We start from the raw sequence: 27764 nt of genomic DNA on the forward strand, positions 1-27764 counted from the left end.
GAACGGACGTGTCATTCCGTACATAGCGCACTCTCCCCGCCATACAATGCTAGGCACCTGAACTGATCGCCCGATTAGTTGACAAATCAGTGCGCGAAAGTCAAAGTTTGCAGAAGAATCGCCGCGCGCACACATATAAAAGTGGTTCAATAATTATTTGTCCTCACACATTGAAACAATTAAGTTTAGTGGAAGGGCGTTCATTTTTAGATTAGACAATCTCTACAAGTTAATGTTCATAGTGCAATCTCCAGTGTATTAGATATAAGCTTCTTGGTCACTACGTTAGCTCACCAACCGAAAAAAAAAACAACTCAAATGTCAAATCATTTAATCTCTGGCCGCGCCAATAATTGTTAGAATGTAGATGAAGATGTTGATAATGTCGAGATACAAATTTAGAGCTGCAAAGACATATTCTTCGGGTGAAATGCTGTATTTGTGTTTTCCTCCCATCATGAGTTGTGTGTCGTAAATCAGATATACTGAAAACAGCATGGCGCCGAGAGAAGCGTACACTAGGGTGACCACTTGGTTTTTCGGTATGAAAATCGCGATCAGACCTGGAAATTTATTTTTTAAATTAGTTGAGCTAGTTTAGAACTGTTTATAACAATAAAAAAATAATAAAGAATTTTAATTTTAAAATATCTTAATTGTAATTAGATTACGCTCGAAAGAGGGACCAGTACAAAAATCTACGCGAAGTACTACTTTTTTAGCCAAATAAACACTAAAAATTTGTCTTGACTTTAATTACAAAGATCACACAAAATATATAAAGAAATTTACCCTAAATAAAACCCCCATATATACCAACTAGCTTCCGCCCACGACTTTGTACGTGCATCCCCGTTCCCGCAAGAATTTCGGGAAATCCTTTCTTAGGGGATGCCTACGTTCTAACATCTACCTGCATGCAAAATTTCAGCCCGATACGTCCAGTGGTTTGGGCTGTGCGTTGATAGATCACTATATCTTTATATACCTTTGAGTTTTATTCTACTTCCTACTACTATTATAAAGGCGAAAGTTTGTAAGTATGGATGTATGGATGTTTGTTACTCTTTCACGCAAATACTACTGAACCGATTACAATGAAATTTAGCACACATATAGAGGGTAACTTGGATTAACACATATGATAAGTTTTATCCCGGAAATCCCACGGGAACGGGAACTATGCGGGTTTTTCATTGAAAACGCGTGCGAAGCCGCGGGCGGAAAGCTAGTATAATATATAGATACCTAATATTAATTGTAACAAGGCCACTTACCAAACAACAGCAGGACTACAGTAGCGCAAAGCAGAATGCCACCCATAGCCGTAAAGTCCCATTTAGTTTGCATCGCAAACAGTGTGAGCGTGAGACAGATCGCCGCTGTTATACCCACCGCCATCATTACCTGCAAATAAGATGCATAATAAATAATAATATAGATATATTAAGAAGAAAGAAAGAAAGGTGGTTTATTTGACTCCACAAACACAATTAACACAGAATACAATAAATCAAATTAAAATTAAAACAACACACATATATTATAAACTAACCGTTACCATGCTTTCAATGAAAACAATGTATGATTGGTTTTATAATTTGCTAAACTAATATTGATGTTAAACTTTTTTGACTTAATGATGAATACACAACCAGTTTTCAGTTAGATTAAAAATGAATGAAGAATCAACAAATAATAGAATATTCATGGATTCATGGTGCTTTAATATTGTCATATTATGTACGAAAAATTATGGCTTTAGAACCACCAATATGCTTATAAACATGATATACTTTTAAGGAGTGGAAAAAGTCGTGGGATTCGAACCTGCGTTCTTTTCCAGTACCAAGAAGCTAGACGTTACCCCGGTTCGGCGAAAAGACGCGGGTTGAATTAAAAAAAACACCAATTCTAAAGCATTTGAATACTATAAAAAATAAAAAAAATGGTTGTCTGTAAAGTCGGTTTACTGACGATAGTTGAACGTGACAACGTCCGATTGTGTTTCTTTGTCGCTCGTTCCGCGCTCTCGCTTGCACTTCAAGCCTTACATGGAACGCCTCAGAGCGAGGTAACGCCGCATGAGTCATGTTTTTTCGTGCGTGCAGCCGGCTCTATCGAATTATAAGACGTTGTCACGTCAATGAAATATTATAAACATACCGCATCACTCTGATAAACCGAAGCGGTGACGCCCAGCAGGAAACTCTCGGCCAAGGTGAAAAGGCCCAAGAATATAAAGTTTGTGGGCGATTGACGACGCACGTTTCCACAACACGACATCGCTATCAAGCAGACGAACATCACCACGAACGCTATCCAACTGAAATGGAAATACATGATTTATTTAAAAAAAAGACGGGTTGCACTCCGGGAGTGCCGGCAGAAGTGAAAACTTGATTATTAACGTTGAGCATGTTTGATATTTTGGAATGGTATCCGTCTTACGCTTTTTCGATCAGGTCACGTGTCCTGACGCGAGTTTAAGATTTTATACCCATTACAGAAAAACTGCTCAACACCGCTAAAGAAGTTTTCACTTCAAAAATATGCTAGAGGCAATAAAGATTACCCGATTGTAACACAACAGAATTATTTGCTGCTAAGGGCCGATTTTTAAATGCTTGGATAAAACTTATCCGTCCAATAAAGTATTACACGATAATATTGAAATGTCACGTAAACTGTCAAATATGGGCAAGTAGAATACGTTTTTAAAATGGTAGTTTTATATATTATTCGACGAATAAGTTTTATCCAAGCATTGAAAAATCGGCCCTTATTTAAAAAAACATGCTAGAGGCAATGTAGATTACCCAATTGTAACACAACAGAATTATTTGCCTCTAAATGGAATATAAATTTAAGCCACATAACATAAGTTTGTGGGCAATTGAGACAGACAGACATAGCTGCGAATGCTATCGAACTAGAATGGAATAATTATAATATGCTAGCTGTGCTCCGTGGTTTTACCAGCATTGCTTCGCTCCTGTTTGTCTCTGCGAGATGATATATAGCCTATAGCCTTCATCGATAAATAGGGTATCTATCACCGAAAGAATTTTTCAAATCGGACTAGTAGTTCCCAAGATTAGCGCGTTCAAATAAACAAACTCTTCAGCTTTATAATATTAGTATAGATAAGAATACATAATTTTTTTTTGTAGATGTGTAGGAAGGCAAGGGAGCATAAGCGCTGTTAAAGAGTACAACACAAGTTTTATGGGTAATATCACCGCGTTGGATAGCATTATCCAACTGCCACTTAAGATAATTGATAAATGAGAAAACTTTACACTATTAAAAATTAATAAGCGAGTCAGTTTACAATTTACATAGGTTAATGAGACAAATAAAAATAATATAACTCTAGAAAAGTAAGACTTCCAGTTAAAATTTATTTTCGAGTTAATACTTAATACTCACAAAGTGTATGTATTCCTTTGCACCCACAGTTTGGTCGGCTCGTGGAACGTGAACAGTGTTATGAACGACATCGTCACCAGCAGTTGGCACATCAGGATTGAGTATACCTAAGAAATATAAATCAACATTTAATATATAACAATAATCCTTAAAATCTTACATTATTGAAGTGAAACTTCTTTAGACGCGTTGTAAGTAAAATTTCAAGGTCGCGTCATGGCAATACCGTAACGTCATGGAGTAAGGCGACGATTTTGGTGTCTTTGAGTCTTGCCAAAGAAGTTCCACTTCTTACACGTGTGCTCGGCACACACGCTTTTTTTTTACTAAAACAGCTCCTAATTACATCGCCTTTTTGCCCCAACAAAGTAGCCATTTCAGAGGTTAGCAGGAATAGATAGTTCAACAAAAATTATATATTTCCCGTGTAAGTAAACGTTATTCCTGCTTTTTTTATTTTATATTTTAGCCACAACAGCGTTGCAAAGTAACGAGACTAACTGTAAAATCTCTTTAATTTAAGTATAATAATTTATAATGTATCCATGAATATGTGTACATATTTTGTATATTTGATCAACTGTCGACTCTTGCGTAAATTTATAATTGAAAATAGAAAAATAGTTTGTTTTCGTTGTATCACTAGTTATTTAGTATTGTCAAGTTTTGTTAAGCTATTGCATAGCTTCTATCGCGGGCCTTGAGCGCGGGGACCGAATCCAGAAATTCCGTAACGAAAAAAACCTCACGCTCCCCACTCCGACGGGCACGGAGGTGTGGCTTGAAGGCATAGCATGCAATAGCTTTACCGCGGCAGTCCCCGAGTGCCACACGTCTTTTTTATTGAATAGGACTGATATTGAACCCAAAATCCACGAATCTAAAAGGGAAATTTGCCGAAATATCACAGTGATCAATACAAAATAATCTTAAGTATACATTGTTTGGAGTTTAATCATAAAACAGTGGACTCAGGAGGTCAGTCTGCGCTTATTACAAGTGCAATTATAAGCAAAACCTTGTGAATCTGGATTAAAAGTAACCTAAATAAATTAAAAACGGCATTATCAAAATGAAGCCTAAACTGATAAAAGAACCATCTGTTGAGAAGTAACTGAATTTATTATTGGTATTTTATAGTGATTACAATGACTCCTCATTATTGGCATTTTATAGTTAACTAGCTTTCCGCCCGCGGCTTCGCCCGCTTTGTCTAAAACATAATAAATTATATACATAATAAATAATAAAGTAATACCTTCCTCTTGAATCACTCTATTAAAAAAAACCGCATCAAAATCCGTTGCGTAGTTTTAAAGATTTAAGCATACATAGGGACAGAGAAAGTGACTTTGTTTTATACTATGTAGTGACTGTCACTAGAGGGTATTAATATTAATTAACAATGGAAGAGATCTGGAAAATTTTACCCAATTGAAACATAAAGATTAAGCACAACAGAAGCAAAGTATTAAAGATAGTAAATATTAAGTAGGTTAGAAAAAATGACAATTACATGAAAAATTTAGCAATATTGAGATAAAATACCCAACGAGTGAAACAACAATAGTAACTTTTAAAATACTTAAATAAAACGAGAAATATCCAAAAATCTTAAATGAGACACTCCCATACATTTAGTATGAGAGAGGTTTTAGTTAATTTTATGAAGTTATTTTTTAATTTATTCTGCTTCTATAGCCACTCACCTTTCGTATAAATGATTTCCTGATGCTCTGCTCGTTGAAGTCGAACCCTTTGACGTCCGCATCGTCACCCAGGCCTGCGGGACCGCCATACCCCGGCTGTAATGCGAAAAAAAAAACATTCAAAATCGTAAATAATATAAAAAAAACATATAAAATATATAAATAATTGACTGAATAGAAAGGACAAGTATGCAAAACCTAAAACTTGATGATAATGGTCTAGAAAAAAATCAACAGCACCACAGACAACACGGTGCCTTCATCCTGTACTAGTAGTCATTGCAGCGTATTGTGGCATTATGCCCTAAAACCTAATGTGTATACTGTATGTTTTCCCTGCAGTAGGAATTAAAAAAAGACTGTTGAAAAATCCTGATAAAAAACTTGGGTTGTGTAATACGATAATAATCGTGTAATCGTGTTCTAAACGATATAACTCTAGTCCTATGAAAAGCAAGAACAATTACAATATTTCGGAATTCATTTTTCAGTAGAAAAATCAATTAAGTTTCTTTATAACAGAGCAAGAGCCCACGACGTGTCGGAAAAATTGGAAAAATCTGTCTCCTGTGCAATATGGTACAGAATAATTACCTACTTGTCCATATAATGGTCCATGAAACATGAAATATATTTTCCCATATGCTAATTGACAGGATATCCCACATTTTTTATGTTTCTATTTTACCTTTTTTTTTTTTTTTTTTTTTTTTTTTTATAGTGGGGAAATCTTCCAAAGATACCCACGGCCCCCGGGGAAGGAGCCGTGGGTTATGTCGGATTCTTACCGACTAAAACCCCACTGTGTTCCGTCGAGCCGCTTTAATGATGGGGCCGCGGGTATTTGTTGGAATTCTTCCGCGACCCCCTCGGCGGCAGCCCATCTCCAGGCCAGGCGCAAGCCAAGAACAGGAAAGGTGGTTTGCCTGCTCTTCCCTCCCGTTGGCGGCATGAGCGGAACACGTCTCAAGTCGCCTCACCGCACCGGACGATGGATTACATTCCCCGTTCCACCGCCCGGCGCCCTTCGTCAAGGAGGCACGTTGCGACCGTGTAAAGCGGCCGCAACACGGCGACGACGCCCATTAAGACGTCTGCGCCGGATCGGGTCCGCGTGAGGATCCCTCTCGCGCACCCGCTCTGCCTCCTCTTTCTGCGAGATCACGCTCTCCGAGAACGCGATCACCGCACGCCAGGATCTGTCGCCACCCACCATTGCACGAACAACAGAGGGTAGAGAGAGATCCGGCCCGATTTTCGCGACTAAGCGAGCACGGGGCTCGGCCCACGCGGGGCACACGGCAAGAGTGTGATCTGCCGTGTCCTCCGGGCAGGCACACCAGTGGCAGACCATGCTGGGCTCCCTCCTCGCGACTTTACACAGGTACCGCCCGAAGCAGCCGTGCCCGGACAGTATCTGCGTAAGGCGGAAGGTTATGGCCCCGTGCCGCCTGTCGCACCACTCTTGGAGGACTGGACGTATGGCCGCAACTGTCCTCTCACCCGCGCTGGGCTCCTCGAGCCGGCGTTCCCACTCTCGGAACCGCCGCTCGGCAGCCTCGGCCCTCCACTCCTTTACTTCCTCGTAGGAAGGATTCACCCCATGTGACCTAGACGCCGAGACGCGGCGATACACGTCCGCTAGCATCTCGGCGTCCAGATCCCATGGCGGCGTTCCGGCCATTACGCAGGCAGCCTCAAAAGACACCGTGCGGTATGCCCTAACTACCCTGAGCGCCATGACCCGCTGCGGCCTCCGCAAGAGGGGTCTGGTACGGGCGCTCAGGGTGTCTGCCCAGATGGGGGCCCCGTAGAGGGCCATGGAGCGGATTACGCCAGTGTATAGCCGGCGACACCCACCCCCAGCACCTCTAAGGTTTGGCAGCAAACTTCCCAGTGCTCCGGCCGCCCCTACAAGACGGGGGGCGAGGCGACGGAAGTGCTCCGTGAATCTCCATCGGCTATCCAACACGATGCCTAGGTATCTCATGGTGGTGGTGACCCTGATCGCTACCCCATCCACCCGGATCTCTGAGCCGGCGCTATGTAGCCTCCGGCGACCGGGAAAGAAGATGGCTTCGGATTTCTCCAGCGCCACCCGTAGTCCCAACCGCCGGATGCGGCACACCACCTGCTCAACTCCCGTGGTAGCTAATAAAGCTGCCTCCTCGTATGTGGTCCCACGCGCAGTCACCAGAGTATCGTCGGCGTAACAAGTTACGCCAACACCTGGGAGGTTAGTGGCGCGCAGGACCCAGTCGTACCCAATGTTCCACAGAAGAGGCCCGAGGACCGACCCCTGTGGGACACCGCACGACACATGTTTCTATTTTACCTTATCATGTGACCTTCTAGAACGGTTAGATACTATCAAATACCCATTAACATGAAATGTGTTTAAAATAACCGCTATTGATCGATCACGACATTAGGTAGTTACCAGTTAAATGGATTATTTGTTGCTTCAATTACTATAGCGACAGATATGCATTTTTTGGTATAATTTTTCGAGCTTTTCTTTGCGCTTCATTTGCATGTTATTTTATTTATAAGCGGTGTTTAGTATGAATGTTTTATAAATCATGGTCTATATATTGTTTCATTTGGAATTTGAAAAACTTATTGTGAATAGCTATTTTATTCTTTTCTATTAAACTTTCTTATTTATAAACTACTAGCTTTCCGCCCGCGGCTTCGCCTGCGTTTTCAAAGAAAAACCCGTTCCCGTAGGATTTCCGGGATAAAACCTATCCATGTCCTTTCTCGGGTATCAAAATATCTCTATACAAAATTTCATACAAATTGGTTCAGTAGTTCAGGCGTGATTGAGTAACAGACAGACAGACAGACAGAGTTACTTTCGCATTTATAATATTAGTATGGATTTGAATTCTATAAAATTAAAAATTAATAAGCTTTTATGTATTTTAATTTTATTGGGCCCGCCTTCCTACAAAGCTGAGTCACAAATGTTTTGCTATTAAACAATTAAGTAAATTACATTAACAGATAATAGCCCATAGAATAAAGTACTGGGTGTCCGAACTTGTTTTCCATTTAGAAACAAATTAAAATTATAAAGGCCAAATAACACTATTACTAGTTAGGTCTGTGAGTAAAGTTTTCATGTTCACCTTAGATGATTTAATAATGATTTTTTTTATTAAACCAAGCAAATTTTAAGCGTGGGGTGTAACTTACATTTGAACTTCCACCAAGCCAGTCATCCATAGTCGCAAATATTCATATTATAATTAATATTTTAGTTATTCACTACTTAAAAAACATGGCATACTCGATTTTTTATGCGAAACTGACAATGAATGTTGCACTTTCAAAAGATGTGGATGAGTGAAAATTTTAGTGTAAACATACAGTTTAAAATTATCATATTTTCAAATTAATCTACGTATTTTCTTGATTCTCCTTACGTCTCATTAATTGCAAAAGCATGAGCATTTTTTTTTATTACATATGTATTCTCTAATCACTTTTTTTATATAGGTAGCATGTATTGTCTATAATCGAACTTTTGGCCTTATTTTTCTGAGTCAAACAAAACTACCCTACATTCGCAGAAGTTTAGTACAGTACGATTCAAACTTAATGGCGGCTCCGAACATCGTACGATCCGATGCACAGAAATCAATTTTAGGTATTAGCGGGACGTTAAGGGACCTGTGCGCATCCGCACTCACACCTGCACCCAATTTTCGAACCGCCATTAACCTTCCAGCGGTCGCGCGCGGTCTCTGAGTCCGCAACGAACTTGTTTTAGTCAATATACTGAAACTGTAAACAATAGACGCTTGCGCTTCCGTGATACCTTCGAGGGGGTGAGGTAGCACCTCTCAGTAGCCCTGTGACATTCGTCGTATGTACACGTGCTTTCTTATTTGTGTTTGCGGTCTCAGATTCCGCGCGCGACCGATTGTGTTCCAGAACAATCCAGTACAATTAAACCGAAACCGATATAAATATTTCTGAAAATGACCAAGGAGGATCGTCTTCAAACCAAGTTTTACGTGTCGCAGGTCGTTATTACTATTGCGATAGGAAAAAGAACCGCAAAACAAAGTATAGTTGTTTCAAATGTGGAATACACATGTGTCTAGAACATGTGATTGTTATATGCCGAGAATGTTCATTTCCAGTAGATATTATGGACACTAACGACGAATAGTTTATTATAGTTATTCTAAACAAAAATTAGTAGTTTTAGGTATGTTTTCTTTATTTCATTTTATTATAATTTAGATTATTCTAGAAATTTACGTAAAATAATCTCAAAAATAGATGTCATTTTTGAGTTCCTATTACACAGTGCCAATTGATGATGAATGAGATTTATTTCTAAGATAATTATAGTCAAGTTTATAAGTTGTTAATTGTAAAAAAGAAAATTCCATTTTGTTTTGTTTAATGTTGATTTATAACGGTCATTTCCACCCAGAGTCAAAAATTTTGAGTTTTTATAGACCTTTGTTCTATTAAGTACAAATAAAAGAAGTAATGAGTAATTAAGTTGTTTTTATTTTATTTCACATGTTTAAGACCTCTTCTTAATCATGTGCTATACAATAAGTCTAAATATTTATTTGTTTTCCCAAACGAGACACTTAAATTTGCGGAATCACAGACCGCGCGCGACTGCTTGTGTTCGGCGCAAGGGTGCGACCGCTGAAAGGTTAAGTTTGAATCGAACTGTACTCGTTTGAAATATACCTCGCCATAACCCGCGCCGCCATAGCCCGCAGGTTGAAATCCCGGTTGAGGAGGTGGTGGATAACCGCCCGGAGGAGGATAACCGCCAGCTGGCGGATAACCACCCGCGGGTGGATAACCGCCCGGCGGCGGGTAACCGCCCTGCGGATAACCGCCCTGTGGATAACCGCCCTGCGGGTAACCCCCTTGTTGATCTGAAATCGTATACAAAGCGTTAGATGATTTTTCTTTGACTTATGTGGTGCGTTGTGTGTTATCGTGCGCTAGTGCAATAATTGTGTATTTTTAGCTTGCGTCATAATATATAGATAATTTTTGTGATGTGTTGTGTATTTGATGTATGTATGTAAATAATTCATTCAATAATAATGTTTTCGCTTTAACAATAACAATAATTGCTTGACTTGACGTGAAGTGATGGCATCTAAAAATAGTAATCAATAAATATGAATTTATTTATTAACATAGGGGGTTGGTAAATGGTAAGTAACTATGTGTAGCTGTAATGTATTGGTGTGAATATGTGCATTGGTGGTTTTATTTCCATTCGTTAATATTTACATTTATGTGGTAATAGCCTTGAATCTATTATTATTAAGCGGTGTTTTGTGAATATACTTTGCGGTGAAGTACCTAGGTATTATTTGTAAATCAATATTTCTGTATCTCTGTATAAATGAGGATGGATTATCGTTACATTAGTTATAAATAATTAATAATTATAATTCTTTTCATTCTGTGCTTACACCCTCTAAAGTTGTAAGGACAGTAAGTAGTAGGGTTTGGGAATTCTCGACAATTTCAACGTCCCGGGACACGAGACAGGCTACGATCAAAGTCCCGGGACTTCCCGGGACTTCGAGACTTTTTTTAATTATAAAATTTGAACTTTGATTTCTGGTGAAACGTATTAATAAAAAGGGATTTTTTTTTAAATCAACATTAATTATCGGTTAAATCAACATTTATTAAACATAAAATATAATCCAGTGGCGTAGCCTAGGGGTACAAGGGCCCTGGTGCATAGGGAAAGAATCGGGCCCTCCTCCTCCCCTCTTTCCGCGTAGTTTGAACTTATATTTGCCTTCAAAATTATTGATAAGAATAAGAATAGAAAACAGTACGTGAACTTATCCCTAGTAGGCTAAATCCATACGTCGTCTCTATTAGAATCTCCATGAAAAAGGGAATTAATAAACAACGACGCACATGACAATATAGAATATTTATTATTTAGATGAGATTAATTAATGGAAAAAACTTTTTTAACAGAATTCCCCGCCCAATTCACAATCTCTTACGCGCTTTAATTTTTGCGAATTCGTCTATAATTTCACTCAAATCCAAGTTTGATGCCGCCTCATTTTCTATTGCAATTAACGATAAATGTCGGAGGCGATCTTGTCGAATGCTGTTTTTTAAATATTTTTTCTTATCTTCAGTTTACTGAAAGATCTTTCTGCTGCTGCGGAAGTAACAGGAATTGTATGAAACAGTAGCATCGCTGTATACACTTCCGTAAGGTCACATCGAGCACGCCAAATTTTGTTATAATTTCTTTGCAAAGCTGGCGAATAGACCACGTCTCCATCAATTGAGGGAGAATCAGATGATATACATTAAGAAATTGGAGCGAAAAATTGGGTCCAATTATATCGCAATATTTCTTCTGAAACTGACCACATTTCTCGAGTAAAATCGTTTCATTCCAGCTAAGCAAGTTTTTTGACATCAGAAGTAGAACGATTTACAAACTGCACTCATACCAATAAAACGCGCATCTAACTGATTGATTATTATGTCGAGTACATTGTTGAAAATAGTTACTCTAAAGACTTCTTCCTGGTTTTCGAATCGGTGATCAGAAGCCAATTCATCGAAATGCTTTTTAGTTTTTCTTCGTCGCTTTTCTGGAAAGGTAGGATCGATATCGTATTTTCTCGCGGTTTCGGTGGCCTTGGATTTGAAGGACTCGAAGTCATTTCTATACTTTTTCAATTTATCCTTTGTTTCGTCCAAAGACTTACTCGCTTCATCCAAAACGATATCACGTTTTTGCAAAACTTTGGAAACATAATTGATGTTGTTCAATACGCTGTGCATGAATTCACGAAGAAATACAAACTCAAAATTCAGCATTTTTGATTTTATAATCTCTGCTTCACTACGTTCGTCTTACTGGAACTCTTCAGCGTTATTTCGGACAATGCTTTAATGATATCGAAAAAACGAAGTTTGACTGCAGTTATTGAGTTAACCCTGCTGGACCATCTTGTCGGAATCAATTTTTGAAAAAAAAAAAGAATAATTTTGTTGGCCCCCTGAGCTCCGGGGCCCTGGTGCACTGCACCACCTGGCCCTATGATAGCTACGCCACTGATATAATCACAATAGTTTTAACTTTAATATGTCAAATAATTGGTATGTTTATTCCTATAATCACAGATTAACTTTTAATTCAAAACAATTATTAAATATTATTATAATAAAAGAAACTTAGTAACAATCATACTAACTTTAATATCATGTCATAATCATATTAATCATAATTTGGTAATTTTTATAATCACAGATTTGTTTCCTTATCTGTAAAACAGACTTTTGAATCAGTCTTTCAAATTATTAATCAGTTAAAAAAATAAAATTACTTTGATTTTAATAAATAGGCTTTTAAAAAAATCAGAGCATTAACAGCTTTGTCCGACAATCTGCTTCTGATTTTTGTAATAACGCCACCGGACAAGGAAAACACTCTCTCATTTTCAACAGAAGTCGGTTGAAAATAAAAATTAATACAATACATACGACTATCGTGTCTCGTCTCGAGTCTTCGACCCAAAAGTCCCGGGACACGAGACAACGAAATTTACAAAAAGTCCCGGGACTTCGAGACACGAGACGTCCCGGGACCCAAACCCTAGTAAGTAGGTACTAGGTACTATACATAAATGATTGGAATAAATAAATCAGTTATAAATTTCTCTTCACAAAATACCATATAAAAGCTATCGAAGTAATAAAACGCCACCCTCCATAGTCTTGATGGTATAAATATTAAGGTCACTACTTCGATCGGGACGAGTGAGACACCGTGTCGCCGGTATGACGTCACTGTTTATGTTAGCTGACAATGTAAACATTGACTTTTCTAGGAATAAATAGTCAAAACAACCTGTATTGAATTATGGGCTTCAGGGAAATCGACTGTAATCAGAATCTAAAGTCAGAAATAGCATGTAAGGGTGTATTCAGAAAGAAAGCTTGAAACTTATAAGCGCTTGTCGGCGCTTGTCATGTTCATATATATTTTCCTTTGTCTTGCTTGTCAGCGCAGGAAAATATATGAACATGACAAGCGCCGATAAGCGCTTATAAGTTTCAAGCTTTCTTTCTGAATACGCCCTATCTTAACAATAATGTATTTAATTCATGTGTGCCGTGTGTCCACTGTCCATGAACGAAATCTTTGAAATAAAATGAATATGCTCATAATAAGAAGATCAGAATTAAACAGAAAGGAGTACATAGTTCGCTGTTTCCCTTCCATATCACGGATCGACGATAAACCACCCTTAAAAGCAAATCTATCAAAAACTACAACCTCCCTTACTTTTAAATCTTACTACGAAGACTAACCAATGTAAACATGAAAATATTATTAGCTCCAGAGAGATAGAGAAGCATATTTTTGTGAAATACCTTAGTGCAAATTTACTTGACCTCGAGACATTTAAACTTTACATACATAAGTAGGTACATGTAATAAGAAAATTTATTGTTCGCAGCTGCGCGATTATCTATTTTCGTGTAACATTTTTTGTTTTGTTTTAAATTCTGGAATCTCAATGTTGGGATACCAGCCTAAATTTAATACATCAAAATACTTGAAGATTTCAAGCAACAATTACTTTTTTAATTGAGTACATATTTGAAAATAGAAGTGCTATAATATGCTAACTTTTCGTTATTGCACAAGACGTTGTATACGGCGTGGCATTCTTCTGAGAATTGCACTGATATCAACATGAAATCAAACATTTATGAAACAATGCAGCTTCTCTAGCATGTTGTTATTTATTCTAGAAAAAACTGGAGACATATAATTCGCGTCAAAACAAAGAGGGAGCTAAGCAAAACCACATTTTCTTCACATCCATAAAAACACACAAACACAGAGCTACTACACAAATAACTAATTCCATAACAAATACCTTTCTCTTGCATATTCATCATTTGTTCACTATTCTCAAAATTACAGACACAGAACACCTAAGTCAAAGGCTCTCGAATCCTGACTGACTCATTCTAGATAGATTCAGAGGTTTCTCCGAACGTTGTTCTCCGTCAATAAGGGTTATATTGCCTCGCCCAGCATCATGCACATGCGTACTAGATACCAAGGGATACAGTGTCATGGTTGTGCGAGACGTGAATGCAATTCACAACCTAATTAGGGTTACCATCATGTAATACGTATTAGTTCAATTGGCGCATCATTATGGCTGAAATGGAGCTAATTCAGTGGCCATTTTTTGCTTCAAATAGCGACAAAAGATACAACATTGTTCATATTATATTAAATGTATTTAATATTTATGTAGTCATTGGAAAAATTTTAAGACATTGTGACACGTGGGGAGTTTAAATATGACCTTTTTTTCCTAAAAAATAGTAATTGCATATAAAATAGTACTAGTAATTAGCGATATTAAAACATACGCAATAAAATAGATACAATCATAAGTAGCCAGTGCCATAACATCAATTACATGTAAAAAAATAATATAATAAAACAAAAGGAATAAACTACAAAGTCACGTAATTCTATCACCAATATAATTTACATGGTATTTTTCATTAATTATTTAATAATACGAAATATTAAAATATGGACGGTTTTTCCTTAAATTATAATTAAAAATTAAAGCGAACACCCTAAGGCCTTATCACTAGATGGTATTATAGGGTTCAAACTTCAAATGCGGAATGCCTCATATCATATTATTTTATTACATAATATTTGTACTGTGAGAAATATTTTAATACGTAACATGATACATTGATACGTCATATCCTTGCAACCGTGTTTATCTTTGTGCTTCTCCAACATATAGATAAATGTTAAATACGCTATGGTTACTAAGTTATTATAACTTTATATATTTAGTCATTAATACTCTGATGTTTTGGACAGTAATTATAAATTAGATGCAATCCCTGATTTTAGTATGGTTAGAAATTTATGCATTGAATGAACGGGAAACAACAAACTGTATTTATTTTTATTCATTTTACATCAGTTATGAACGACTTGATAAAATACACATGTTTTTAAAGGTCTTTAAAACGAACGTGGAATCCGTCCGAACCGGTTTTTAATTTTGATGAATCAAATACGTGTGATAATGTTTAATTTAAATTTAATCGTAGATACTTATTGATTTTAATGTTGGTACATTCTTAGATAAGCATCAAGTTTATCACTGGCTACTAAATAAGTATTTAAAACGGTTAAATTAAATTACATGTCTATATTATATTTATTTGTATGAGAATAGTTCATTCATACATGTATTTCCGCAGTCCGCACTAACCAACCTATCGCTATAGTTAAGGCGATTATTGACGACCCACAGACCCACAATGCGCATTTAGCTAGAAATCTATAAAAAGTAAAAACGTTGACTCATTGTTGGAACAGTTGGATATTCGCCAAAATGAGATCACACATACCTCTATACATACCCTGCGATACCAGGGAATCCCCGCTAACAAATATAAAACATATAGAGGATGATTAACAATTTGATAAACCCAGAGACAATCAGTCACAAATTTAATAAATCAGAGGCCATATCAGAAGCGATAATAGACGTTAAGTATTCAATCAATAAGTAATTATAAACCAATTAATGTGAATTATAATTAATGTAACTGAGTCACAAAATGAACCATATAGAAATCAATTCGTTGTTTCATAATGTAAAGAAAGTCTTTTTTTCAACTGTAGATATCTACACGAAATATAATTCACATTCAGGAAAGATGATCGTTCTGTCCTTCTCATTTAAAATAAATAAAATATTATTAGCACTAAAAATATTGACACAAGAATGCACTCCAGGTTAAAAACTACTTTAACGAATACAGTTTTAACGTATCCAAAGACCAGAAACTACGAAATTAAATTACAAGAAGAGAATATTATCTGCATGTTACATAAGCTGTGATATACAACACCTACTCGGAAGTGGAACGATGTCGCAATACTCGTTATACTTTTGAAATCATAATATAATATAGGTATCTTGTTGACGTTTGGAGTGACAGTTCGTTTCTCTGTATTTTAAATAATTAAAAATATAATTAAAGCTCAAAAACGCAATTAAAAGAAGTATTTTCAGTGGACGTATATACAGTTACCAGTAGACAATCGTGGATAAGTGAATAAAAAACTATAATAAGTGTATAAAAGTGTCCAAGAAAAACAGCTGACCGTCAGCTGTTCGTGAAATACAACTTCAATTTTAGTTAACACAAAAGGGTTACTATTACATCCTACGCAAGTATTCTTGATTACTTTCCATCGATAAGTTTATGTTACAAATAAAAACAATAACAAATAATTATATATTGAGCAAAAAACTGCAAATTCATTGTCTCGCTGCACCACTCAAAACACTGCCATCTATTGGTACTCTGTACGAAGCTACAGCTGATTAAACTGCAATCATGAGTAACAAATGTGGCAAATGTGGTAAATTTGCGTCCACAGATGATGCCAGGTGCACTAAGTGCAAGGACCTTTATCACAAAACATGTGTAAGCCCTAAATCACGAATTGGTCCAAGTTGGCTGTGTAAAGTATGCAAAAACAAACCTGAAAAAGTAAACAAGCCGATGCCCGATAACAGCCCGGGTGATGTCTATGAGGATGCAGGTTCCATTCAGCCGGGGCAATCCATCTTAGCGGACGAGATAAAACTATTACGCACAGAACTTTCGGGTTTTCGAAATGAGATGTCCAAGCTAGCAAATATTGTCTCAGAATTTACTAGTAGACTTGATATTATCGAGGATAAAGTGTTAAAATTGGAGTCACAAAATAAGCAAATAGTGGAATTAAATAGTAGTATCAACCTTCTCCAAAAACGCTTGAATGAATCCGAGCAACGAAATCTTATTAACGATGTGGAGATAACGGGTTTGCCCGAAAGCAATGGCGAAAATCCCACACATATAGTCATTTCGTTAGCTAAAAAAATAGGCATATGCTTAGAAGAAAGTGATATAGTGAGCGCGGAGAGAAGCGGATCTACGCGTGTACCACAGAATGAATCTCAAGACCGTGTGCGTGCGCGCGCGATGGTAGTACGTTTTACGCGGAGACACCTGCGCGACGAGATGTTACGTGCTGCGCGCGTACGGCGGGCGACTGACACTGCAGGTACTGGCATCGCCGGCGCGCCCCACCGATTCTATATCAATGAACGCCTAACGAGTATAAATCGTAGGCTATTTTACTTAGCTCGTCAAGAGGGTAGTGCGAAAAAATGGAGATATGTATGGACCCGCGGAGGGTATATATACGCTAGAAAAGAACCTCAATCTAAAGCTTACCGTATTCATTCAGACGATGATCTGAAATCGGTTTTTGGTTCGGAGACTGTTTGTTAATTATTTTTACTAAATTCATCACATTACTGTTTATAAAATCGACAATCATATGCTATCTGGAATGGTCAATCAGTCTGTTAAAAATATTACTGACTTATTTTATAGTTATCATTTATACGTATAAAAATAAAAGAAAAATATACTGTTTATCTGAAGTAACCGTTAAGTTATCTTTAAATAATGTAACTAAACAATTTTGTAATGGTTTTGTTATTTGTCATCTTTATACGACCTTAACAAGGAATATTATATGGTTTGATAAGCGTCTTTTGTGTACAATAACTGAACTTGGTGTGTATGATATAATAATATGCTATTTACTAACACTTTTATTCTATAAAATTATTTCTTGTCAAATATATACTATATTTCAAATTCAAAAGACACAATATTATCTATCTACATCTACATTATATTATATACACGTAATAAAACCGAAAAAAACATATACAATTTATTTAATTATTATCAACTTTTTGAAGTACCTACTAATATATATAGAAAATAAATACATTTCAAAAATCTCTCATACTTACAATAGCGTATACATTTATAAGGTATCAAAGTCTTGTATTACAAATAATTATCACTATTTATTATTTTTGGTGTAGTTAGCAAGTTAAAAATTGGTTTTCTAAACCCCGGATCGCTGGGAAATAAACATGACGAGTTTCTAGCCGCAATCATGCGCCACGCTGTAGATATTATGGCCATTAATGAGACCTGGCTCCGCGCCGGCGAAGAGGGACGTGCGCCAGCGGTGCCTGGTTACCGCTTGCGCCACCGCCCACGCCCGCCTGATGTCCGCTCACGAGGTGGTGGAGTAGGGTTTTATGTCCGAGATGGTCTGACGATTCATGTTTTAAAACATCCTGAGGTAAACACGGTTGAACAGATGTGGCTCAAATTAATTTCCCGGGGTAAAAAAATCGTTATCGGAACCGCTTATAGACCGCCCTGGCTAGATATTGATACCTTCTTCGCGGCCCTCACAGAATCTATCAGCTCTTTTGTATGGAGTGATTATATGATATTGGTAGGCGATTTTAATATTAATATACTAAGTGAAAAAACTACTGGTTTTATAAAATTTAACAATTTCTTAATAACTACAAACTTGAAACAACATGTGACTAAGCCCACACATTTTAAAAGCGATAGTGAGACCTTGTTAGATCTAATATGTTCAGACTGTTCAGTATCTAGGGTAGAAGTAGATTACATAAGTGACTTAAGCAATCATGCGTTTGTAACTTGTATTTTAAATATTATAAAGGAAAAACCTAAACCTAAATGGATGTCAAGGCGCTCTCTCAAAAATATTAATATAACTGATTTCAACCAATCTTTAATCTCCTATGACTGGGACGCGATACTTTCAATTGATAATGTGGACGAAGCTTTAACTACCTTCACTGCCAGTGTTCTAGCTCTGTATGATATTCACGCACCGAAAAAAACATTCAAAGTTAAGTCAGAACAATATCCGTGGATAACGCACAATATTAAACTAATCATGAAGAATAGGGACGAGGCACAAATTCGGGCGAGATTAACCAAAAAAATGTCCCATATACGCTATTACAACGAGCTCAGAAATTATGTTAAAGGTGCTCTCAACCGAGAAAAAAAAGCCTATTTTGATATTTATATTAATGCTAACACAAGCAACCCTAAGGTCCTTTGGAAGCATTTAAAAAAACATATACGGATAAAGCCGCAAAGAGAACCGCTCTTACCGCCCCATTTGCGTGATCCTGATAGTATTAATATGCATTTTCTGAACACTCCAGGTCCTAGATACTCACCAGCGTCATACATATCGTATTACAAATCACATCGATACAATAATGATACTGTCCTTGGTTTGAAGCCAGTTACTGACCAAGACGTATGGAAGGCTATTCGAGAACTAACATCCCAAGCTGTAGGCAGCGATGATATCTCGCTTGATATGCTAAAATTAACCACACCAACAACTTTAAAAATAATAACACATATAATTAACATATCAATATCCTCGAACACCTTTCCTGCGTTATGGCGGAATGCTCTAGTACAGCCGATACCAAAAAAAGATCATCCTGATTCATATAAAGATCTAAGGCCAATCAGCATTCTCCCGTGCATGTCAAAAATACTGGAAAAAATTGTATACAAACAAGTCGTTGAATACCTTGAGATGAATCGAATCTTACCGGATTTACAATCGGGCTTTCGACGGCAACGTGGAACTGCTACAGCGCTAACGGATGTAGTGGATAACATTATTAGAGCACAGGATAGAGGTATGAGCACAATCCTTGTATACCTCGATTATTCGCGCGCATTCGATACGCTGAACATACCTCTATTGCTGGCTAAACTATCCTATTATGGTTTTACACAAAATGCAGTTTCATGGTTCGGCAGTTATCTTAGCAATCGAACTCAAACTGTTATGATAACTGGGGAAAACGGCGCGGGGTTGTTTTCACAGTGCAGATCTATTGAACGAGGTATTCCCCAAGGCTCAATTCTGGGGCCGCTATTATTTATCTTATACACTGCAGACATTATTGATAATATTCAATGTTGTAAATTTCATTCCTACGCTGATGATATACAACTTTATCTATCTTTCAAGCCCGATGATACACAGAATAGCTTAGTAAAACTAAATGGTGACCTAGATCGAATTTCTACGTGGTCAGCAAATAATACCTTGCAGCTAAACGCTGACAAAACGAAATTCATGATACTAGGTACACCAAAACAGGTAAAAAGTGTCGAGCAGCAAAATCCTGTACTTAACATTCAAGGCACTGTCATCGAGCGTGTACGTGAGGCTCGTAACTTAGGGGTCATATTCGACGAACAACTTAGATTCGAAAAACATATTAATTCAATAATTTCAAACTGCTTTTACCGCCTGAAAGTGTTGTATAATATTAGGTCATATTTGAACACAGACCTACGTTTAAAGCTTTGTGAATCACTCATACTATCAAAATTCAACTATGCCGATGTGATGTATGGTCCTAGATTGCTGGTACGCACTAAAAACTCCATACAGCGAATACAAAACGCCTGCGCTCGTTTTTGTTGGGACATACCAGCTCGGACCCATATATCACCCATCCTAAAGTCCAACAAAGTTTTAAATATGGAGAGTCGTAGGCGACTGCACCTAGCCTCCCTACTATTCAACGTGGTCATGACCAAGGCACCCGCCTACCTCTACAGTAAACTCACATGGATGGATGATGGCAATCGCATGTATGATACACGGGCGTCCATGTATAAGCTTTCAACCCCCAGAAACTATACAGCGGCTTTCAGGGGAAGCTTTACGTACAGCGCTACTAGGTGCTGGAATAACTTACCTCCGCCAATAAGAAATTGCAAAACACTGCACAGTTTTAAACATCAGTACAAAAAAGTTATACTTGCTGAATTTCTTAACCAGCCCTAGTAGCGTTGAATGTATAGCCGTATCTATTTTATTTTATTATGTATATATTCACTCTTATACTTATCTATACGTATAAATTACTTCATTACATCTATTCCTTAACCCTTTATATTTAAATATCAAGTATGTACAAGTAAGTTTATATTATGTATTGACAATTTTATTTAAACACTTCAATATATTTATATTCTCCTATTTTTTTAAATTTGAAATATTTATTTTATTAGCTTTTTACTTTACATCACAAAAGACCGTTCTGGTGCTCCAAGCGTAGCAAGTCGAGGGGACTACTGAAAACCGGCGCCTCTCCTCTAACACGGAGAGGCAAATGCTGAGTAGTCCACCTAATCACGAATACCGACTAATATTTGAATATATTTGTTGTATTTTAAGGTTTAAAATTTATTAATGTGTGTTGTTCTCAAAAGTGTATTTAGTTATAAGTGAAAAATTGTAATTAAGTATTTGTGATTAAATGTATTTTCTTTCTTCTTTCTTTTCTTTCTAATATCTATTAATTTAATTAATAATTTTCATTCAAAATGAGTTGTACATTGATGCGTTTCTTAATTTAATTACAATTTAGGTAAATGGTTTTAAACGAAAAATAAACTTCCAGAGATAAAAGAAAAAAGGGAAGATAAACCAAACTTCAAACTTCTGGAAAACATATCTAGTCGATAGTTGGATAAATTAATTTACGTAAGTGCATTGTATTGTAACAATATTCTGAGAAAAATGTTATATCCAACGTTGAACTTTGTTTTACTATACAATGTAATAGACTACAGGCCCATGTTGAAAAAATTATGGGTCATTTGACCCACCACCTGACCTATCTAGAATGATATAAGAGCATAAAATAATAAGATTCAGCACTATGACGACACTCGTAAGCTGTCCACCTGAGTGCAGATGAGAATTCGAAAGTTCAGGTAGAGATTTTCTCCCCTTGTCTCCATGATTTTTGTACGGCGTTGCGGAATAATGGCTTAAAAGCAGTATAGAAATAGTATGACACAGATGCCGTACAAAAATGGTGGTCCACAAAGTCGGAATTTATTTTTATTTTTCGACAGTTGCCGGGGTAAATTGGGTCATTTGATTTTGTACGGCATCTGTGTCATACTATTTCGATACTACTTTTAATCAATTATTCCGCAACGCCGTACAAAAATCATGGAGACAAGGGGAGAAAATCTCTACCTGAACCTTCGAATTCTCATCTGCACTCAGGTGGACAGCTTACAAGTGAAGTCGTAGTGCTGAATCTAATTATTTTATGCTCTTATATCGTTCTAGATAGGTCACCTGGTGGGTCAAATGACCCATAATTTTTTCAACACGGGCCTGTAGTCTATAACTTTGTAAGTATACACATTATCTACACTTGAGTGACCTAAGCCCCTTTTTTATTTTTAGTGGAGAAATCTTGCATAGATACCCACGGGGGAGGGGCCGTGGGTTATGTCGGATTCCTACCGACCGAAACCCCACTGTGTTCCGTCAAGCCGCATCAACGAGAGGGCCACGGGTATTGGTAGAATTCCTCCGTGACCGAGTAACCTAAGCCCTACGGAAAAGCCTTTTAAATTCAAGCGAGAATTAAGTTTCAAATTCGATATCACCCATCAAGTTCTATTAAACTACTTCCTGCTTACGATCACAATATTTGAACCACTAACAAGATGCCATCTTATAACGCAGCCGGTTTTGATGGTGCCGGTTTTATAATTTTGAGATAATATGCACTGAGACATCTACTAGAATACATTTATTTTTATATGAGTAAAGCTTTTTATATGCAAGTATGTAGGTAGATGAGACCATTACGAAACCTTCGGTAAGAATTAGATTGAAAAACGCTTTCAAATTATTGTCATTAAATAAATAAACTAATTGAGTTTTAACGATATCTGTAACTTAGTTGCATTTTATAATTACTAATATATGAAATCATGAAATGTATAAAGTTTTTATTAAAGTTATGAATGAATTGAAGCAAGCCATGCGTCAAGAGAAAGTTTGATATGTATCGATCAACATACAATTGTGTTACAAATTTCAATAATAAATTATATTCGTAATAAATTAGCACTCCTAATTGGACGACATTTTAAAACACGACACGGTAAATATAATCGTATTATAAATTATAAGAGTGTTCAAGCAAGATATTTGAATTTTTTTTAAGTTGATATACGATTTAGAAGAGAATATTGAAAAAATAATTATAATACGAGTCAGATGGAAGGGTAAGCACCTGAACTTTCTGACGAATAAAAAAAAAATCTAAAACAGATTAAAAATTAGATTAGACTCACAAGGAGGGATACCCTGATATCTTATATGTAGCTGTATTAATTCCAGGGTGGAAATGTGATGGCGCTTGAGGACCTACATAATATAGTTATAGCGCTGAAATTTTTCCATGGTACAGGGGCAGATACACACAAGCTAAAAGATGAAGACATCAGAAGGCCACTTAGCCCACAAGGATTTTAAACAATAAGAACGGAAAAAGCATGTGAATTATTTTTAATTACTTCAGCATAGTTACAAGCGTATGACAGAACCAGGTTTTAACCATAGCAAAGCAATCACATCGACATCAAATAAAATAGAAAATCCTTTACAATAAAAACGATAATTATTGCATGACGTCCGCTTTCGCCTACACGCGACTCAATCAAAACTCACACAATATTGTACGTTTGTGCATTCTTCAAGGCTATTTATAAATTACGTATTATTTAGCCTTGTCGTGTTGTAATAGAAAATATTAAAATTGTAAATATAACCTAGGCTATTACTCCTTAGTGATGTAACATTTCATTGCCCTGAGACATGAAAAACCTGAATGTGATGTAATAGCTGTTTAAAACCGAATCGTAAGAATGTATAAATGACTTGGATAAGACTTCATGATACAAAATAATCATCCAAATAAGTATCAAATTGAGTCCATGTTTTCATACAGGGTTCATGGCAAAGAGAGATTGGAATTTTGAAAAAAGAACTTGTATCCAGTGTAGATCAATATAGCAAGAAGTCCTACTAGAGCAGGCTCCAAGGAGATGTTCGTTTACAAAAATAGCGGACCTAAATCTGACTTCTGATATATATTGTATAGGTCCCAGACATCCTATAGACAGATGTTGCCAACCAGTTTTGTGGTCCCCCTGCCCGCACCCCGGTAATTAAATATGGCATACAAAGAAAAAAATAAAAATTTCCAAAACATGCCGTGTGGGGTATCTAATGAAAGAGCTTATTGAGTAGATCACGAATATGTAGCATACTATATACATTTCATACACTTTCTCTAAGATTTTTTAGAAAATTTACGAAAATGGTCCATTTTTGAGTTAACTTTAAACCACTATAGATTGAAAACTCATGAATATATTTTTTAAATTATTATTTTAAATAATTAACAATAGTCCATTGTTTATGATTCAATAGTTCGTAATATAATATAAGTGAGCTATGTGGTGGATTTGATGAAAATAACTATATACTATATGAACTTGAAAATATACTCGCCATCTTTGAATGCTCCCCCCACTCCCCCATGCAACTTTTTCACTGTACGAAATATTGAATCGTAAACAATGGACTATTGTTAATTATTTAAAATAATAATTTAAAAAATATATTCATGAGTTTTCAATCTATAGTGGTTTAAAGTTAACTCAAAAATGGACCATTTTCGTAAATTTTCTAAAAAATCTTAGAGAAAGTGTAAGAAATGTATATAGTATGCTATATTTTCGTGATCTACTCAATAAGCTCTTTCATTTGATACCCCACACGGCATGTTTTGGAAATTTTTATTTTTTTCTTTGTATGCCATATTTAATTACCGGGGTGCGGGCAGGGGGACCACAAAACTGGTTGGCAACATCTGTCTATAGGATGTCTGGGATCTATACAATATATATCAGAAGTCAGATTTAGGTCCGCGATTTTTGCAAACGAAACTCCACTGAGAGTCCGGTCTATACAGAAAGAGGCAGCCTACAGGCTCAAACAATATAATATTACTTTTTCGCCAGCTTATGCCATTAATATATTATGTACTTGCAAATAACAATGACGAAAAGATCAAATAAGGTCAGGTTAAACTACCGAAACAACCATAAAATCCTCTTTAAGGCAGCCATATAAAAATACAGCATGATTGTTCAGTTACCATATGTATTTTTATTAGTGTAATATCTACACACAAATACTTTTTTATCAAACATTGCACATAAGTTCATGTACATATCTTTATCAGACAGGAAAATAAAAATAGTCTAGAGAATGTGAACATCAGTGAATTAGTCACAATATGACGAGTATTATATTCACATTATGAGGATATAATGTACGACTTGCATGTAATTGAATAATGTGCTGAACTACATTAGTTTCTCAATGATACTTTAAATATAAGGTAAAAAGGTGGTAATTACATTTATATCAAAGGTTTCTGGATATGCCATATGCTATACTAGCAGTCCAACCCGGCTTCGCCCGTGGTACATATTTACGTTTACTCTACATAAGAACCATCCTCATACTTCAAGGAATATACTTAACTAGCTTACCGCCCGCTGCTTCGCCCGCTTTGTCTAAAACCTAATAAATTATATACTAAAACCTTCCTCTTGAATCTATTAAAAAAAACCGCATCAAAATGCGTTGCGTAGTTTTAAAGATTTAAGCATACAAAGGGACATAGGGACAGAGAAAGCGACTTTGTCTTATACTATGTAGTGATTATCATATTACCTTTTATAAAGAAAGTGTATGATGAAAATAGAAAAAAAAACTGATGGACATCACATTATTCCAGAAGTATATATGGAAACGGCAGCTTATTTAATAGAAGGGGAGACGTTTAGTCAATAACTAAAAGGTCTGTCAGGTTATAATACAAATATTGGAAGTATTTGTTGAGAATTATATAACTTTCTTCAGGGTTATTTAACTGGACAGTGTTAACAAACTCTGTGTGAAAACCTTTTTTCAGAGCAATGCTTGCAAATTGTACATTAGAATTCATTTTCTTAGAAACTAATGTTGAAAATCTCACATCAATGTATAAGGTACTTTACACACAATCCTTTCATCTCTTATCTGATAAGCTAAAAGCAAAGACTACTTTGTGTTCCAAATCAAAAGTATATTGCATAGATAATTTAAGAATATTCTATCAAAACAGATGTTTCATTGATAAAGTATGACATTATCTTTGTTTTCTTATTATGTTAATAGGTAGATAATAAGTAAGTTACTAGAAAAATCTAATTGGATTAGATGCTTTGGCTTCCAACATTGTTATTTTAATTTATATTGCTTCCAATATCCAGGACTAAGTAGAATAATTGTGTAAATTTATTTTAATGTTTGTTTGTTTCATTTCTTATTAGACCTTAGTTAGTTATTCATAACGAATGCAGGATTTGAGAGTAAAAACTACTTTCATATAAAATAAAATTATTCAATTATAAATTGTTCAGCTTGCCACATAATAGAGATACACGAGAGATTTAATTATACTCACAAATGTGATTACTAATTCAATTAGTCAGAAATATTAACTTAATTAGGCAATACATGTAGACAATCATAAAAATGTATATCCCATAGAAACATTTTAATGGAATTTGCTTTGTGTTAATTATTGAACAGTTTTCAAGGCCTTGTAATGTGCAAATGTGTGTAACATTTATGCTGGTTTTTATACAAAAAGCTACACAATATACAGACAACAATCAAATAACAACAGTGTTTTCTATTTAGCAAATTTTGTATAATATGATATACCTAGTGAATTTATGAACATTTGTCTTCTTGCAGAATGTAGTATGAGCGAGACATTATAATGTACACATTTTTACACTTAATATCTATTAATCACTAAGATGTTTCTGAACTGTTGTGCAATGGCCAATGGTATAAGCATAAAACACATTAAGTTTAACAACACTGGTGTAGTCTAATAATTTCAATGTTAATGTAGAAAACACTGTTGTGCAAACAAACTTAGAAGGGAAAATAAAAACCTCCTGGATACACCCCTGGGTTCTGGAACATTGTCCACAGATTTTTGCTGCACAAAAGAAAAGAAATGCATTAATAAAAATAATACGAAATATCATACATACACATTGTGTTGTAGTTCGGCTGCTCAGACGGGTTTATCTTTTCGGATGCCGTTTTGAATAAATTTCACACCACTTACGAAGTGATTTGTTTGGCTGGAAGAATAAAAAATATCTTGAAACGGTTACGGTAATTATATAAAAAATTTCACTGGTTTAAGAGAAAGTAATACGGGTGAATAATGCGTAATAAAGTACCGAGCCGAGAAAAAAAACCCAAAACACGTAAAATTATACAGATAGGAAACATAAAACTTTGTGTGTACATTTGCAAACAATACACCTGTGAATTTATTTTTTGTATCGATTAGTACGCCATTGTGTATGACGAATTAAATAGTGATGCAATACAGAAAATTGCCCATAAATAGAAGTGTCACACGTTGGATTTAAAGATGAAAGCAATAAGAACAATAGAACGATTATATCTATATTTAATTCAGTAATGTTTCTGAAATACTCCTTAAACACTCTAGAATGTGCTAGACCTACCTTGCCGCGTTACAACTTACAATTTTTGAAACATATTTGACTATTAAAATGTTTATAATATTTACCTTGACGCCTTGCACTACCACACTTCCGATAATCTAAAACGCTTTACAAATCAGT

The 27764-nt window shown here is 36.0% G+C and overlaps 1 protein-coding gene across 2 annotated transcripts; it reads right to left on the reverse strand.

Annotated features, from left to right (window-relative positions):
• Positions 1 to 314: 314 nt before the first annotated feature.
• Positions 315 to 27764, reverse strand: LOC149903803 (protein lifeguard 1-like). 2 transcript variants are annotated; one of them, XM_090107852.1, is made up of 8 exons: positions 27710 to 27764; positions 27156 to 27248; positions 9867 to 10060; positions 5142 to 5237; positions 3433 to 3539; positions 2167 to 2326; positions 1278 to 1407; positions 315 to 563 (listed from the first exon to the last, which is right to left on the reverse strand). In XM_090107852.1, the coding sequence occupies exons 2-8, from the start codon at positions 27157 to 27159 to the stop codon at positions 331 to 333; spliced, it is 924 nt and encodes a 307-aa protein (XP_089963978.1). In that variant the 5' UTR covers positions 27160 to 27248; positions 27710 to 27764; the 3' UTR covers positions 315 to 330. The 2 variants fall into 2 exon arrangements, with proteins under 2 accessions (XP_089963978.1, XP_089963976.1); XM_090107850.1 differs by lacking the exons at positions 27156 to 27248; positions 27710 to 27764 and adding an exon at positions 27054 to 27143.

This window comes from Colias eurytheme, chromosome 12 (assembly GCF_061535395.1).
Source record: "Colias eurytheme isolate Ceu_HAF_F1 chromosome 12, ilColEury1 Martin Lab GWU primary, whole genome shotgun sequence".
Classification (NCBI taxonomy): Eukaryota; Metazoa; Arthropoda; class Insecta; order Lepidoptera; family Pieridae; genus Colias; species Colias eurytheme.

Excerpts from the sequence above, each read along its gene's own strand:
- LOC149903803 (XM_090107850.1), bottom strand. The coding sequence starts at position 27,084 with ATGTTCCAGAACCCAGGGGTGTATCCAGGAG. Across the intron at positions 10,061-27,053 it reads CCCAGGGGTGTATCCAGGAG|ATCAACAAGGGGGTTACCCG; the intron begins GTTTTTATTTTC and ends ATACGATTTCAG. Across the intron at positions 3,540-5,141 it reads GGAAATCATTTATACGAAAG|GTATACTCAATCCTGATGTG; the intron begins GTGAGTGGCTAT and ends TATATTTCTTAG.